This window comes from Limulus polyphemus, unplaced genomic scaffold (assembly GCF_000517525.1).
Source record: "Limulus polyphemus unplaced genomic scaffold, Limulus_polyphemus-2.1.2 Scaffold4572, whole genome shotgun sequence".
Lineage (NCBI taxonomy): Eukaryota > Metazoa > Arthropoda > Merostomata > Xiphosura > Limulidae > Limulus > Limulus polyphemus.
Window position 1 is genome coordinate 9,509 of NW_013670182.1, and position 18,199 is coordinate 27,707.

Consider the following 18,199-nt stretch of genomic DNA (forward strand, 5'->3'; position numbering starts at 1 on the left):
TAATTACAATAGTACTTTGCTTATAATTCGTTGATGTCGAGGCTATCTAACGTCATGTGCAATCCATTGATGCCGGGGATATAGAGATTTCTAGAAGGCCTAAGTGATAGACGTATAAATACCAGCGAGCAGATGAAAAAAACAGCAGAAAAGAGTAAAGTAAAATCATGGGAAGGAGAAGTTCAAAGAAAAGTTAAACACAAAGTTAATCATAGTGGGAGTGAAAGGCCTAACAGTTTATATGTTAGAGTGAGATTAACAAGTTTGTAAGAGATAAGGAGAATGAGTTATCTCATCACAGGGTATTCTAAAATGATTGAACCAATCTGAGAGGACTTTGACAAAAGGCAGACGATTCTTGGAAATGGAAAAAAGGAACAGACGATTTTTGAAATACAGGATACAATCACAGCAATTCAACAACAATGTAAGCAAACTATACATTGATAGTCTGGTGACAGAAATAGAGAATAACAGTTTGGCTTGTCAACTGAATTCTAAACCAATTGAATAGGCCTAAGTGGACTTTTGACAATAAGAAGAGAACTATATAGTGTTTAAGATATAACTATGACCTCCATAGTGTAAGGAATTTTGTACATATGTTTAACTTGTTTGAAATATATTATTATTTTGAAAACAAGTGGAGTGCGTGCTGTTCATTTATTTTTCTGAATTTATCACCAATAAGTCACAGACACCTACTGTAGAAGAATCCGTAGCCCAATACATCTATAAACCACACCAACACATTGAATTTAACATGTAAGCTAACACTTTTTTTTCTGCCTCTTCTTTCAGTAGGAAAAACTACCACTTGCTTGGTGTTTGGAACTCATTTTACAAGGAGATATTTTAAATTTACAACAAAGTCCTTGACTTGCTTACCACACACACTGTCACGTGTAGAGATTCTTGCCACTCTGGTGTTTATTTACAACTATCTACCGATAGTATTTGTTTGGTAGCACTTGCTCATGTTTTTTAAAAGTAGTTATGCACTTTTACGTATTTGTAAATATGAAATTTATTATACTTTCTTTATTAAGTCAATATTTGTTAACAACAAAAAAGTGAAACAATGATATACTTATGACCTACTGTATTTTGTGTTTCAATGTTAATTTTTTTTGTCCTGTATTCTTTACTTATGTTTAATTAGACTACCCTTACCCCAAAGATGTAGGAAATCTCTGTTACAGGGTAATTTCTTTGATTTTCTTTCAGATATGCATAGTTTGTTAGATTACCCCTTCCTAAAGGAGGCAGGAGAGCTGTGTAAATACCATATTTCTTTTTTGTATTTGTGAAGTTGTTTTTGCCTTTGTGATTGTTAACGTGTGGGAAAGTGGTTTTACAGGAACAATGCAAGTTACACCATTTCTTCAGCAATACACCTTGGATTTTGTTTTTTTTTGGTTCTAGATTTGAGGACAGCTGAGGTAATGGGGAGGAGATGTACTACAAAATAATGCTGTGTGCCTGCTATTTCCTTAATTAAGATGTAAATGTTTTTCTTAATTGTGTTTTTCAGAGTTCTCAGTTGAATAGCATAGATTTGCTAAAGTAATACTTGAAATTTTTTTGTTTTAAAAGCATGCAAGTTGTGGGTTTCCTAATTGGCAATTAACCAAATTTTTTGCATGGAACATATAATGTCCAAAAATAGAAGACTACCTTTCCTCCTGACAGAATGGATAAGGTTCAACACAGCTGCACCCTTCAGCTCAACTCTCAATAGACACACATCTTGAACTTGAGGCATATTTTTTTGCACAAATTTGGCCCTGTTTGTATATTTTGTTTTAGTATTTAAAGCCAAGTTTGTCTCTACAAGACAGATTTTAGGAGAATTAGACAGATGTGTGTAAATTATCATTTTTAATCTTATACTTCTTGATCTTTCAATTGTTAGATTCATCGTTAACTTTTAGGCTAACTTTCAGCTGTGTGTAATTTTAGACTTTTTATTTCAATATAGCGAAACCTGTAAGCAATTTAAGATTACTTTTACTTTGTTTCAGTAACAGTACCATAAGTTAAACTTTTTGGAAGCCTATTTTTCATTCACATTTGAGTGTATCATTTGCTTAAAGCAGTTTTGTTTTAACATTTAGCTTCAATTTCTAGTCGTCACTTAATATCTTGTTGCTTCAATTTTAAGTTTAGGGTTGAATTTAACTTACAGGGTGGGATGCATCAAACTTATAAGAACTTTTCAACAGTCCTCATTCTACTCTTATCAGTTTGAAACACACCAATAAACATTTGCCACTTATTTTTGTACTTGTCAAATTATTTGTGTCAAGTCTGTTTTTTCATCATAGGTAATCCAAGTTGTAGATTGAAGAGATCATTATACTTTGTCGTCTGGTGTTTCCAAACCTGCAGTTAAAGGGCTTAAATGACTACTCTAAGTAAAGCCATTTTACTGGGAATGGTACAATGTTTAATATAAGTTTTACTTATCTCATGTGGGTGTCCTTGGATGATCAAGTGGTTTTTTGCTGTTGGAATAAGTTTAAAATAGGACTACTGATCTAAAAACAGTATTTAGTACTAGAAAAGTATTGGTACTATGTTTGGTATAAGTAGTAAGACCAGCAGTTTTTGTTTACAAAGAACATTTAAATGCTATGTTTAGAATCTAATGTTTATGCTGCTTCTTGCTGTTTAGCTAAGATCAGAATAAAAGACAAATTTATCTAGCATACAAAATACTGAAACAATTCACTAACTGATACTAACCTACCAGTAAGCTGTTTAACACATCTTTTCATAAATGTTATATTCTGCTGTGATCAACATGTTTAAATATTTAATTAATTTCTGACAAACAGTCAAATACACCAGAACAAAAGGAGACTAACCTACCAGTAAGCTGTTAAACACATCTTTCTTTTCATAAATGTTATATTCTGCTGTGATCAACCTGTTTAAATATTTAATTAATTTCTGACAAACAGTCAAATACACCAGAACAAAAGGAGACTAACCTACCAGTAAGCTGTTAAACACATCTTTCTTTTCATAAATGTTATACTCTGCTGTGATCAACTTGTTTAAATATTTAATTAATTCTTGAAAAACATGCAAATGAATGAAGGGAACTAGTTAAGTGAGAAATGGAGCAATCTTGTACTCAGTAATTCTTCCTACAGATGAGTTACAATTTTTTTGAACAAGGTCAGAACAATTTAGTTATTCTGTGGCATATTATACTTCTTTAAGCATGGACACCTTTTTCATTTTTGTTTATTATTATTACTATTATAATGAGAAACACTGGGCTTTAATTACTTCTGTAATAAATGTTAAAGTATTAAAATTATGATGTAAAACACAGTTTAGAACACATTTCAATACAATCAAATAAATATTACTTTCCTCTACCTCTATCATCTTATAAATAATTCTAGATTAAAAATTATATTTTCAGCTAATGATTAGTCTTTCAAATGTTGCATTATCGTTATTTAATGTAGTTCACATTTTTACACATACTGTTAATTTCTAATACAGAACTACCCTTACTAATTAGAATTTTAACTTATGGTAATCAAGGTTCAGAAATTTATCAAAGTATTTTTGTTTCTGCAAAAAATGTTGCTTATTTCTGCCAATTTCAGCACAACAAACATTAGTGAAACACTGTTTGATGAAAAATACTGGTGATGAAAAATTACTCAGGTTCATTGGTACACTATACACTGGGACACACAATAAGTATTTACTGAATAGTATCACCTCTATCTCCTTCCCCACTATTTAATTCATGTGCTTTTTAGATCCTTAATATACAAGTGACAAAAGTCTCAAAAATTTTCTCATAAAATCACTTTTAAGAGTGAAAGTCATTATCAAAGACAAATTTGCAATTATTTTGAAGTTAATCCTATCCGTGGAAAGACTAATTATTTTCCTTTATTCAAAACCTGAGTGACAATTGTAATATACTTTACTTGACCAACCTTAGAAACTTACATGACTAATAAACTTTCCATTTAGCTAAGCTGGTGAGTCAGTGGAAACAATGATTAGAACAAAACATTGGTAAAATGTTTAGTAACAAAACAGAAGGTTTAGTACTCTGCTTTATTATGAAAGGCAAGAGTTTTACATTAAAAGATTGGTACTATGAAAACAGTGTTAGAAAGTTTTGCTTTTATATTTTGAAGAACTATTTTCATGTCTTTTGAATATTCAGTGATGACACAAATCTACCATATGGACGGCATAACATATCACAGACACATGTTTACCTCTTCTTAAACATTCATTATGTTTGATAAGTATCCTTCATGTGTCATCACTGACTTATTATTTATGTTACACATTTTCATTCACTCAGTCTTCTGTTTTAGGTCTTTACATCAGTAATTTGCAAAACAAGGAACAGGCAAGTGATTCAACACAATACATCATTCTAGGTTATTTAACTTTAGAAAAACACTACACAGTAAACTGTTCACCATAATTATCTCAGCAGATCTATAAAATAAATACTATTAAATTTAATTTTAAAAATATAAAATACAAAAACTAATATATCTTTGCAATTAATATAAAAAAATGCATATAAGTACTAAGATCATATTTCAAGTTGCTGTTTTTAAAATATGTGATTGACTTTGATCATGTGATAAAATCTTAAATGGGAACAATTGCAATAACACATTTTGCAATAACATAAAAATAATGAAGAAAAATTAATCAGGTATATTAGTTTTCATATTGTCTTTCACTTTAGTTTTGTTAACAGTTTGGAACTCAGCAGCGATGAATTTCATATAACCAAAAATTCAAGAAACTTTAAATTACGAAAAATGTACCTACTTACGCTTGACAAAAAAGATGAAATATAGTTTTCTTAAATTTCAACAAAGTCATCATATTCTAAGATACTTGAATATATTTAACTTTTTTGTGATAAACAGAACTAATTAACAATATAAATCCACTTTTATTTAATTCTAAAAAAAACACTTGAATATATTTAGATTCTTTAATTGATGTGATACTCAATCATAAGTTAAAATACAGATTCTATTAAATTCTAACAAACACTAAGTTCTTAAAGAATGATAAACCTTTAATACAGAATACAAAATTTTATTATTTGATTTCTTAGCAAAAGGAAAAAAAAACATATTTATCACAAACTTTTTAGAAAACATTTACTATTTGGTCATATTCAAGCTTCAAATTTTCTCAATTTTGGGGAAAACTTCCATCATATCTTACTATCAAAAAATTTGTTATAAAATGAAATATAATTGAAAGTCTCTAAAGCTTCCACTTGTGGAGATTTGTGGTAAACTTTCAACAGAACTTAGTCTTAAAAAAAAAAAACTGCATAAAACTTTTTATCTTATAATAAATAGTAATTTTTCTGAAAACTTGTTCTTCATGGTCATACAAAAAGTAATGCAATTATAACAGTTCAGTTCAACTAATGATAAAAGTAATTAACATTTCTTAACTATAAGAAATAAACCATTTTCTCATAAATGACTAACTAATATAAATATACCATGATTTAAAATCTCAAACTTACAATAAAATTTAATGATCTTACATGTAATTTCAAATCTGTATGACTATCTTTTGATCAAAATTAAATTTTATTTTCAACTATTCTCACGTTTCATGATTTGGTAAAAACAATAAATCATTTATCAACTAATCCACATTTACATTTTTACAAGATTATGTTTAAAACAAAATCATATAGTACATATGGACAAAACTTAGCATATGAGGTTATGTAAGATACAAATATACAGAATACCAAAACAATCTATAACTTTAGTTGTATCTAACCAACTTTTATTCCATGTTGGACTACTAGTCTATCAACTAATCTGGCCGATGAATTGGAATCTTTGAAATGAACTCTATTAATAGAACCTGAAAAAATATATATATACATATATATATATATATATATATTAAAATGTAATATAACTTCATATTTATTCAAAGAAGAGCTTAATTTTATATGCTGCATTCTAAGGTACAAAAATTATAAATACTTCTATGATTTGAAATATTGTCTGATGTGTTAAATGACTACTTGACTTTTGTTTTGGGTCAATTATATTATATTTGCTGATATTAAAAAAAAAAAACTTTCAAGATAGACATTATTTTTAATTAATTCTGTTCATACTTGGCCTTTATCACACCATCATGTATATGAATAAGGTCAAACCAAATGACATGACCTTTTTGATTTATTTTAACTATGTATGTAAATGTATTACAAGTCATCCAAAAACAATCTATTCCTTACATTTTAACATACCTGTTTTACAATGATAGATGAAACTATTTCATTACTTGCTATATTCTCTAAATATGACCTTACTTTAAGCAACTATTTTCATAAAGATTGGATACAAACTTAGCAATAATAAACTAATCCTTTGTCTAGTTGTGTTATATAAATGCAACAACATTATTCTTTGGATAAGAGTGCAACAGAAAGTTAGTTTTTGGATAGTTGTTACATGACTATGCTACAGTAAGCTAACTTATGAATTGTTGCTACATAATAGTGCAACAGTAAGTTAATTTTTGATAATGCTTGATACATGTGCAATAGTAAGTTAGTTACTCTCTGTGTACTTTCTTCATAAGAGTGTTGCAATAATTTAGTTTTTGGACACTTATTCAGCAGAATGCAACAAGTAACATTTTGGCTACTTACTTCATATGAATGAATACACAAGTTAACCTTTGGTCTGCTTATGAAATATGAGTGCTATCATAAATGAGCCTTTGATGTATTTCTGTCAGATTAGTGAAATAAGTGAATATCTAGAAAAAATATTTCATGAGTGAAATAAGTGAATTTTAGAGTGCTTGTATCAAATGAGTGGAATGATATAGACTAAGAGATAAGATTTTCACTTCATAACCTAAAAGTGTATGGTAGCTCAAGAACTTGTATATTACCAGGCTTGTTTACTGTGTAACCTGTCACAAAAATATTTGTTTGGTCTAATATTCACTCAGTCTATTTTAATGGTACATTTTAAAGGTGAGGTTTTAAAAAAATGTTTTTCCTTTTAAATAATCAGAACATGAAAGTAGTTTGCATTCATTTTTGTAAGTTATTCTACTTGATATTAATCTCTCAACAGTTTCCAATTAATACTCATGTAAACATAAAACTCACAGAAGAAAGATTAAGATTGTCTATGTTTAGATTGACATCATCTACTAATTTTGATCAATTAGATTGACATCATCTACTAATTTTGATCAATATGTTAAAATATATGATAGATGGGGATAATATGTTTTATAATATTTCATACAGATTAGCACATGTGGTATCTCAAAATTAGTACAATAAATTATCATACAACAGTACTATGACAGACAGAAGTGAATAATAAGCTTTTCTCACTTCTGGATTTTCCATTTCAAAGTTAACATTTTCCGTAATTAAAAATTTATTTCAGACATCCACATTTCTGCACAATGAAGAGATATTGCCTTGCACCACTACTGTGAAGATTTTTGTGAACACCACAAGCCTTAAGTGAAGCTCTCATCCCTACATGTACTAACATGTATTGTGCCAGCATAAGATTTAATAATCACTAGACTATAACCCTCCACCAGTAGGAAGGCAACACATCCTCCATACACAAAAATATCTATCTAGCATTTGAACAAAGGTTCACTCTTGATGAAGTAGAATAAATACAACAGAAGTGGTGAGGAAGGGTGGGAAGTTGTGAAGAGAGGTAAGTATCTATCTGAAATACACTTTCAGTTAAGGAATATGTTAATTTTAGAAACATTCACTCATTCTCTGCACCACAAAGAGCTACAATACATTTTGAAAATGGTGCAGATAAAGAAATTACAAAGATGAGCTTCTTTCTGCAAATACAGCAACAAAATGGGAAAACCCTTGGAGCATGTCACCCACTAGGAGGAGGTAACTTAGTGAGACATCACTCAGTAGGAGAAAGCATCTATCTCAAGCAAAAAACTCTTTGTCCAAGGGAAGTGGTTGAGAAGATATTGTCAAAATAATTTACTGTGTGATGCTAAAGTGTTGCTTGGTTGGGTGGAATGTAAGACTGCTCAACTGGCTGTTATCTCACACATGATCGATTGAGCATGAGTGTGTAGGGCAATAAGCCAGGCCTTTCTGTACTGAAGAAATATTTACATAATATATTTATCAGAATAAGCAGGTGCAGGGAGAATATATGATCCATACAGCTGGACTAACCACCAGGAACGGCTTGGTTCATAATGTAGTATGAATAGCTTGTACCTTCAAGTAACAATCCATCTCTACTTCCCATCAATGGGTGCATCCACTTAGTTTCATGTAGGTGGGATTATACTGTCCCAATAGGGAATTCTCCATATTGACCTCCCCAGTGGCTTGGAACTGGGGAAGAAGTGGTTCTCCCATACCGCACTAGAAGAACATGGGAGGGAAGAATTCACATGGTGGAGAATGCCAGAAAATTGCTCAGACCAAACAAAAAACATCACATCTGTATAAGTTCCCACAATGACAGACTACGCAAAGGACTATCATGACTACAGACAGCAGATGCCAGCCAGGTGTGAAGGCCACATAAAAGTAACATCTTCGAAATATCTACGGACACAAAATTTACGTGGAAATACGTCGAATCCATTCACACTCCTGAAGTCACTTCTTGCAAAGAAATCTTAAATATCTGCCACAAACTTCAAAGACTAGCTGCATCTACTGGAAATGCTTGGTGGACAGTATACACACTGCAGCTACCAATATAAATAAAATATGGAAAGTACAGATGTTCTTCTCCCCTCTGAGACATGAAGAATTCATATGTCTTGAGATTTACTTTTGGCTATCCATTTCAAGTTGAATTAGGTTTGATGGATTCAGTTCTTCAATTCCATTTTGTAATGTATCCAACAAGTCATTTGTCCTTGTATGTTCAGGAAACTTAGATCCCAGAATATTAGTAGCCACAAGATGTGATTTTTTATCCCAAAATCAGATCACTAAGTCTATCTGTTCCTTCTGAAAAATTATATCCATGCTCTCATCAAAATGTGCAACAAAAAGCTCAGACCCACTAATTTTTGAATGAGCTGTTGTTTGAAGTACAGAGAAATCCTGAAGCATAAAAGGTAAGCAGACTCGTTGGCACCACAAGAAAAAGTTTTCACAACTAAACTGTTCAGAAACATTGCAGAAAATAGTTTATTGTTGTTCTTGAAAGAGCTGAACATGTAATTCTTGATCATGTTTAAAGTCTAGAGAATTTCAGCTTTCAGAGCACTCAGAGAGAACATGATGAGTAATTGTTGAAGATGGAATTTTCTGTAACAATGTCACTAACAGCAGGAATCAAAATTCTCTTGTCTTCCACTGTTACAGAAGCTGACTCTGAATGGCTGAAAAATATCTGATAGTGATTTGCTCACAGTCTCTACAGCTGAAAGTCACTTTCTTATGTTTTGCTCCTTGCAAGGCAGCCACATCCATGCTGGAAACATCAAAGTTCTTATTGCAGAATTTACAGTGTGCTAAAACCACTGTCAGTTTTGCACCCATCAAGCCAATTTTTGAAATTAGAATTAGCCAACCACTCAGCCATTAAAGTGCACTTTCTGGATCCTACTCATTACAACAATATTTCACACTTCATGCATGTCACAACCTAACAATAAAATAAAATAGAAACAAAACTGTAAAATAATAAGATTAAGCATGAAATAAAAGCCTAACTTAGTCACATGAGAAAATAAAAATATGTTACTAGCAACAACAAATTTAGCCCTTCAAACTTCAAATTCTGTTTTTAAGAATAGTACAAGAAATTTCCAATTTTGAAAACAGTATAGTATTTCAGTTAAAGATAATTTTTAAGTTCCATTTAGTTACTAATTTATGGGCTCTTCAAATCATTGGATGATGCTCATTTTCAATAAATGTATGAAAGGTCATCCAATAGTACCTGAAGGGTGTAAACCACCCATACACCAGACCAGCCACCCACCATACGAGTTCCATTTATCAGAAAATAATGCAACAAATTTGGAGAATCATATGAGTTCTCAAAATCCACAGAGAGCTGAAAGTTGTTAAAAAACATCATTTTTCCATGATATTACAAAAATTTAAAAACTCCAGGATTTCCAGGACATGTATGAACTTTGAGAAAGGAGCAGTCCAGGAAAAAAAAAATCAACTTATTCCTGTGCTGAAGTGTTTGGGAAGTGTCTAATACGAAAATGACAGCAACAACTCCTACAAGAAAGAAGAAGGAGAAAATACATCCTATGGAACAGTAACAAGACAAGAAGGATGACTGCTGAAAAAGGCTTGGAAGTAGTCTGTAAAAACTGGATAGAGTAAAGGAGAATGGTTGGGGAAGAGACAGAAGTTTATCGACAAAGCCACTCTATAACCAGCAGTTGTAGAAATGGATAAACCACTGTCAAAAAGCCAAGTGAGGAAGAGTAAGACTACCTGATGAAAGGGAGTGGCAAAGATCAGTGACAATAACCATCCATTTGTGCTCACAAAATGCAGGAGAGAATGGCTGAAAAGAATAAGTAAGAAAATGAGCTACTCTTACAGAAAAGCCATACCACCTTACAAAGGACCAGAGAAATCCCACTTGTGAAGATGAAGACATGACAACCTGTAGTGAAAGATGAACACACATGACCGACACAAAACAATAATTCTACAATAGATAAATAAGCTTCATGGTGAATACAACTAAATGATAGAAATGAACTCTATTGGAAGGAGAAGCTTTCTGAAATTGAAAAAGAAGCTCATTCACAATGACAATATCCTGAAGACATCAGTGTATTATATTGCTTGATAATAATTTTGATGTTTCACAACTCATAATAGACAACAAAACTGAGGAACAATTCAATCATAAAAGGTACACAGATTATTTTGTTTTAGAACAAAACTTCTTGAAGTACCAATATGATAAGTAATTGAACAGAATAATCCCAAAATATATCCTGTGGCCTTACTTATAAGTGCAATTCCAATAAAGTTCCTGATCTGGCTGTAGAATGTACTGGATGCAATTTTTAATTTTGTTTTTTCAAAAATTTGTGTAAAGAAATTCATAGAAACAAACAATGAACACAACTGCACCAAATTATCAAAGTTTTGTATAGTTAATATAAAAAAAATAAGTTGTGCATGGGGCACTGTGTTCGGTTTGTCACCCAACAGCAGCAAATGCAACTGTTGCACTTCATTTTAAAATTTGATGATAATAACAGAGCAGTGTTTTCTCGAATTGAAGCTCTGACACAATACATTAAGAGAATCCCTGTTGTCAACAACAGTGCCAGTTCCAACCCAGCAAATCACTTTATATACTCCTTCCCACCCTTGAAATTTCAACTAGAATTTGAGTCATCAGGTATATCATTTTGATAAAGTGAAGAATATTGCAAAGACTATGGAGAAATACATTAGAAAATGCAATTATGTACAGCTCCATTTTGCCAGTTCCACCTTTGGATCCACTTCATCTAGTGAATATTTTGAATTACTGGAAGCACAAAAATTCTCAATGCTTTGGTGTGGATATTATTGAATTGGGAATAACATTAGATTTAACATGTATCTTTAAATCTCTATCTTGTTGTCCAGAAGAGGTTGTCTACTTCAACATTGAAAGATTGTGATTCTCAAGGAGATGAGCCCGAACAAAATGACAGTATTCTCTGTGAAAATGCACCTAGTCAAGAAGACTTGGTGTTAACACCAATGGTACAACTACTTTTGACATTTCAGATTATGTTTCATTTGAATGCAAGCAAAATAAAACAGTATCTAGACTTGATTATATCACGTAGTATGTTTTAGCAAATGCAGAAGAGATGGAAGAAACAAATTGTTGAGTCAACATGCACACATAAAAAGAGAGAGTTGATTTACTTTCTTATGCTACATGTACCACTGTGCAAATGCACACTGTTGAGGACATTATTTCTTTCTCAACGGGTACCCCTTTAAACAATCTTCTGCACAAGTCACTGTGTTACAATCATAATTTCAGGTCTTTTCCTTTTCACGTATAGTTAATTTTAAAGTTTATTTTCCTTTCTTGTTCTTTACCAATTATTCTTCATCTTGACACAAGTCAGTGGTGCCCTCATAATTTCAGGTCTTTTCCTTTTCACGTATAGTTAATTTTTAGAGTTTTATTTTCCTTTCTTGTTCTTTACCATTTATTCTTCATCTTGACACAAGTCAGTGGTGCCCTCGCAGCATATCACAATATCTCTGGCAAAGACGCGCAACCCTTCGGCAAAATTTTTTTGCACCACGTAATATTGTAAGCCTTGAGAACTGATGCAAGGTATGATGTATAGTTTATTTTGTGACTTAATATTTAATGATTGTTTGGTTTCATGACAGGAGTGTTGAAGAATGATTGTTTAAGTGTTAGTTGTTAGGTAACTCTGTACGAGTCATACATTGTGTATGCAATTACATTGTTGTCTAGGCTTTACCAATATTGTTTATGTCATATTACTCAAATCTTGGGTGTTTTTCTAATTACCTTAATTGAGTATTTTTCCATCATAGTGTCATAAAGTTTATCAAAAATTCGAGACCTCAGTGAACAATGTCTCATATAAATATAGGTGACCAAGTGAAGTAGACAAAAAGTAAAGTTCAGTCAGGCAAAAGTTAGAAAATGTGAAGTTAGCTGGCGTGTGAGTGAAAAGCCATAACAGGTGATATTTTAAAGTGAGTTTCACAGTTTAATAGAGATAAGGAGAATAATTTGTCTTGTCAAAAGGTGTTCTAAAGTAATTGAACCCATTTGTGTGGACTTTGACAAAAAGGAGACAATTATTTAATGTTCTAGATACAATAACCCACAAGTCAATGTAAGTGAGTCTATCACAGACTATACAGTAAGAAACAGAGTAGAGAAAAATAATTCATCTTGTCAATTGGATTATAAAGTAAATGAATCAGCCTGTGTGGACTTTTGACAAGAAAAGAATTATTTAGAATTTTTAGTTATGTGTTAAAACATTTAAAAATGTAAACATTTTTAAATATACATCATACTTTGCATCAGTTCTCAAGGCTTACAATATTACGTGGTGCAAAAAAATTTTGCCAAAGGGTTGCGCATCTTTGCCAGAGATATTGTGATATGCTGCGAGGGCACCACTGACTTGTGTCAAGATGAAGAATAAATGGTAAAGAACAAGAAAAGAAAACTTCAAAAATTTACTATACGTGAAAAGGAAAAGACCTGAAATTATGAATATACCCAAAAGAATATCTTTAAAGACATTCTACAGAAAATTAAAAGTAATGCACTTTTTTTCTATTTCCTAATTTTAATCATTTCATTGCATTGGGCATTGATGATAATAGCTAGAGTTAGTGATATGGTAGAGAAAATGAAAAAAATACAAACATTTATCTCAAATAAACTTTTGATATTCATTTAGGAGCTTCTAGAGGTTATGCAAATGAAATATGAAGCTATAAAATGAAGGGAAGTATTTTTATATTTAAAAGGAAAATTACCTTGCACTTGAACTATTTACAGTTTGAGTGCAAATAACTACTATAGATAAATTACATTTTTATTAAAAAGACATAATTAAAATAATGACATTCTTTATGTACAAAATACTTATAAACTTTAACAAAATCTTCCCAGGGTTTGTGAGAAATTCACAGTTTCCATATCGTTTTGTTGCATAAATGTCCTCTAGTTGTGCAGATGATAATGTATTTAAATTGACCAACAGAGTCCCTGAATTTTCTACCAAAGATTCATAAACTCTGTAACCTTTTCCATAGGATAGCCATGACCTTAACTCATGAAAATATTTACAGCATGAGCAATTTGAAACTGTATCGGGATGATACGAGGAAATTATGTGTGCAAAGAACAAATATTCTGACAAGTTGGAGTTTCTGAAAAGAAAGTATCCTGACACATGACTGGCAAGCAAGGCAACATTTGAGTAGATATTTAAAGACAGTTATTGATATTAAAGAGGCAGGGTAAGTCATTTAATTCTTTTGCTAACAGTAAAAGGAAAAGACCCGATACTGGTGATGAATACATGAATACTTTGGAACAGTAGCAGACTGAAGGCTCATACGCTAAATCTACAGGAGGTCTAAATTGTTAGAAGCAGGATCATGATGCATTGATCAAACGCTTTCCAACAGATCACCAAATAAAAAAACAAGTTATTAAATTTGAGACAACAAATGAAAAATTATTGAAGGGTAAAATTATAATAAGAACATGAAATAACAGCAATAATATATTTTTCACATTTAGCTATTGGTGTAAAAGTCATGCACACTGTTGGATATCTACTATTTTCATGCAGCCATAATTTTATTTTTGTTCAGAATTCAACCATATAACTTCAGGGGTTGAGAATGCTTATCATTGTATACAGATTGACATGGTTAAATTTTGCAATTTGATATACAGATGCTCACTCAACACCTTAAAGGTGCTGTGTGTGTGGATAGGTTTAATACTAAATTAATCTTTGACTAGCTCTTGACCTATGAATACGACGATAAATAGACCAATGGTTTAGATATACTATATAACTGGATTCACAACCTGACTTTTGGCTTAATTGTACCATATGAATGCAGTGATATGTTTATTTTAAGTCGCTTTGAGATACGATGTTACAGTGTAGAATTACCACTCCTACTTAGCACAATTGCAAGTTAGCTTTTGGTCTACAACTACAATGTAAGTGCAATGACAAGTTATTCTATGGTCTACAACTACAATGTAAGTGTAATGACAAGTTACTCTTTTGTCTACCTTGCAAAATGAGTGAAATGACAAGTGAAAATTTTGCATAACTCTGCAATATAAGTGCAATGACAAAGTCAGTTTGTTGCACCTGAAGCACAACATAACATGAAAGCAGTAGTTCCTATTACTGTTACATTTTGTTGCATCTGAAGCATAACCTTATATGGAAGCAGTAGTTCCTATTATTGTTATAGTTTCAGTTTGCTGCATCTGAAGCATAGCTTAACATGGAAGCAGTAGCTCCTATTTGTTACATGTTCAGTCTATTGTAACTAAAGCACAGCCAACAAGTTACCAGTAGCTCATATTATTGTTACATATTCAGTCTATTGCAACTAGAGCACAGCCAACAAGTTAGCAGTAGTTTCTACTGTCGTTACACTCAGTATGCTGCCTGAATCATTTGCCACCAAAATTAAACCTTGAAGAGAAATAAATGAAGTAGTGTTACTGATTTAAAGTAGTAGAATAAATTAAGAGTTTCTGAAATTGACATAGGGAAGAAAGTTTACTATTTGACAGAATATAAATGAAAGTGTGTCAGCAGTTTATAAATAGTAAGTGAGCAAAACACATAGAATCTAAATTATACCCAAATATAATATATGGTTGTCCTAGAATTATTATTTTTTTTATGAAGAAATATAATTTCAACAATACTCTGTCTTTCTTGATTGATCAGAAGTGAAAGAACATTAAAAAAGTTTATTCTGATAAATATCATCAATAGTTCTCTAAAAACAACTTGCAGTGTTTTACTCATTTAGGTACATATGTATATTAGCAATGATTAAAGTGCATGAAGTAAGAAAAGATGCAAAATTCAGAAAGGTGTTTTCTATATATATGTGAAACTGAAAAAATTATGTTTTAAAGATAATAAAACACTTATTAATAAAAGCAATACTTCCTTATATTTATATAACTTTTATTTTATGTTAAGAGATAAATAGCATCATATGCCTTAAAATAAGTTTGTTTTCTAATATTGTCCTTCAAAGAAAACTAAATATATTGAACCCTTTTGAAGAGATTAACAACCACTCATGAATAAATTGTGCATTGAATTTGTGTTTTTGAAAAATTTCTTAAACACAAGTTCTAACAATAATGTAAAAACTAAGATATACATTTACAATAAAAATTAAATTTGAGCCTACTGAAGAATGTCAACAACTACAATGGATTCATCACAGCTTCTAACTTCAGAATATTATAACCAAGTATAAGTTACAGCTAAGGTAGATAAATCTACTTATTATTTGTATAAACTTACATATTCCATCATAGTAGTTGAATCTCCTCTCTGTTTTCCTAATCTCCAGTGTAGACCAAGCTTAAACAGAAAGTTGCAATGAACTTCTAAGAATACATATGAAGAAGTTACAGAACAGCAACGAAAATATAACAAGTGCTTGCCCAACTATTCATAAAGTGAGATAAAAAATTCTGTTGCATGTTCAATGATAAAAATGTAGTATTCCAGAAATTTTACAATGAATTTAAAAAACAACAATAAAAACCCAAACTTGAACACTTTTGAATAGTCAACTATTCTTCTTCAGGAGAATAAAAATATTTGACATTCACTTTGGATTACATTATATTGAAAATTTAAAGCTGCAAGACTTAAAACTCACTAAGACTAAAACCAACTGCAACAGCATGTTTAATGTGTTATTTCTACACAGTGCAATAAAAAGCTTAGAAACTAAAAAAAGCTGTTTCACTGAAACAGTTAAGCTTTGGAACTATCTCCAACCATCATGCTTTTTAACCTTCCATTTTTTTTTTAAGTTGAAACATATGAAACACATTAACTAATGAACAACATATTAATTTCAGTTTTATGCTTTAACAAGTCACACCAATCTACTCAATTCAATGATAATAGTAGGCAATCAGAAACTGTTTAGCCTAGTTTTTTTTATAAACTCTCTTCTGTGTATTCTTGTAAATGAGTGATTCAGACATAGTTTTCCACTGGAAGCTAAAACTTTTGTGAGAACTGATGGAGCATGAAACAGTAGATATAAGGTTTTTTTGTTTCCCAATACAAGATGAGATAAAACACTAAAAGAATAACAGATATATCCCCAACATTTATCTGCATTTCAATGTGTTTAGTATGTTTATGTATATCCCTCATTTAAATTCATCTGAAATGAGCTATAACATGGTTTCTAGTGAAATTCTAATTGCAGTTGTTGACTACCAGGTACTTCAGGTTTTAAATATAGAATGTACTGTGAGTCTTTATACACATATTGTTGTATCATTACTTAAACTAATAACATAGTAAAGGTACTAAAGCATAATGTAACAAGTAATAAACATTTACTTTTTTGAAAAAAATAAGGATGATGTAGTGATGGCAATGCCAAAAAGTACAGAAACAAGGTAGGGATGAATACACACAAAACCATAAGAAAATCTCTAAATAAGTAGCCAAATCTTTCCAAAAAAATTTTGTATCTACAACTAAATGTTGAATTCCTTTCATTTGCATGAATTCAGGTTTGAATTAAAGTATTTAAACTGAATAATGCTATAAAGTTTTACAATGGCTAATTCCCATAATAAAGGTATTGCTTGTTTACTTGTAATTAAGCGCAAAGCTACAGAATGAGCTATCTGTGCTCTGCCCACCACGGGTATCAAAACTTGATTTCTAGCATTGTAAGTCCACAGACATACCACTTTGCCAATGGAGGGCAATAAAGGTATTAAAACTTAATACGATAAAGACAGTAAAAATTAAATAATGTAATAAAGCATAATTATCACAAAGCTTATTATGGCCATAGCAACACAATTTTTAACTTTATAGTTATTGATCTTTTGTTGTATAAAACCAGGCAACAAAAAAAATTGTTTTATCTGCTACTAGAAAAAATGCATCTGATTCTGAGTAATTTGACGATGCTTATTCTAAAAATCATGTTGAAAATTACTGATCACCTCTAGTTTTCAAGTCATAATAGATTTATTTAAAATATTCTTATATATTATGAAAATAACTTCTTTAATAACTTTATTTATTCTTTGAAAATTGCATTCAAAATTATATAACCTGCATGCTTTGATAAGTTTATTTCATGTTCACAGCATGAGCAACAGGAATCAATAGCCTAGTGTTCCCATTGTGCAAAAATACAGCTTTCAGTCCAGCTGATAAAAAGTCTCCATTCTTGAGGATGATGTTCAGTACCTAATTCTTCCTTTAGTGCCTCAACATTTGTTTGTTTGTTTTTGAATTTCACGCAAAGCTACACGAGGGCTACCTGCACTAGCCGTCCCTAATTTAGCAGTGTAAGACTAGAGGGAAGGCAGCTAGTCATCACCAC

The 18,199-nt window shown here is 31.1% G+C and overlaps 1 protein-coding gene across 2 annotated transcripts in view; it reads right to left on the reverse strand.

Annotated features, from left to right (window-relative positions):
• Window positions 1–2,929: 2,929 nt before the first annotated feature.
• LOC106471362 (cysteine-rich hydrophobic domain-containing protein 2-like) overlaps window positions 2,930–18,199 on the reverse strand; it is a 60,926-nt gene continuing 45,656 nt past the window's right edge. Inside the window, exons 6-7 of one of the 2 annotated variants that reach the window (XM_013931962.2) lie at window positions 16,129–16,188; window positions 2,930–5,910 (exon numbers count right to left, since the gene is read on the reverse strand). In XM_013931962.2, coding sequence (XP_013787416.1) covers window positions 5,860–5,910; window positions 16,129–16,188 — 111 coding nt within the window. In that variant the 3' untranslated portion in view covers window positions 2,930–5,859. The remainder of the gene's footprint in view (window positions 5,911–16,128; window positions 16,189–18,199) is intronic. The other variant, XR_002613238.1, reaches the window with a different exon arrangement.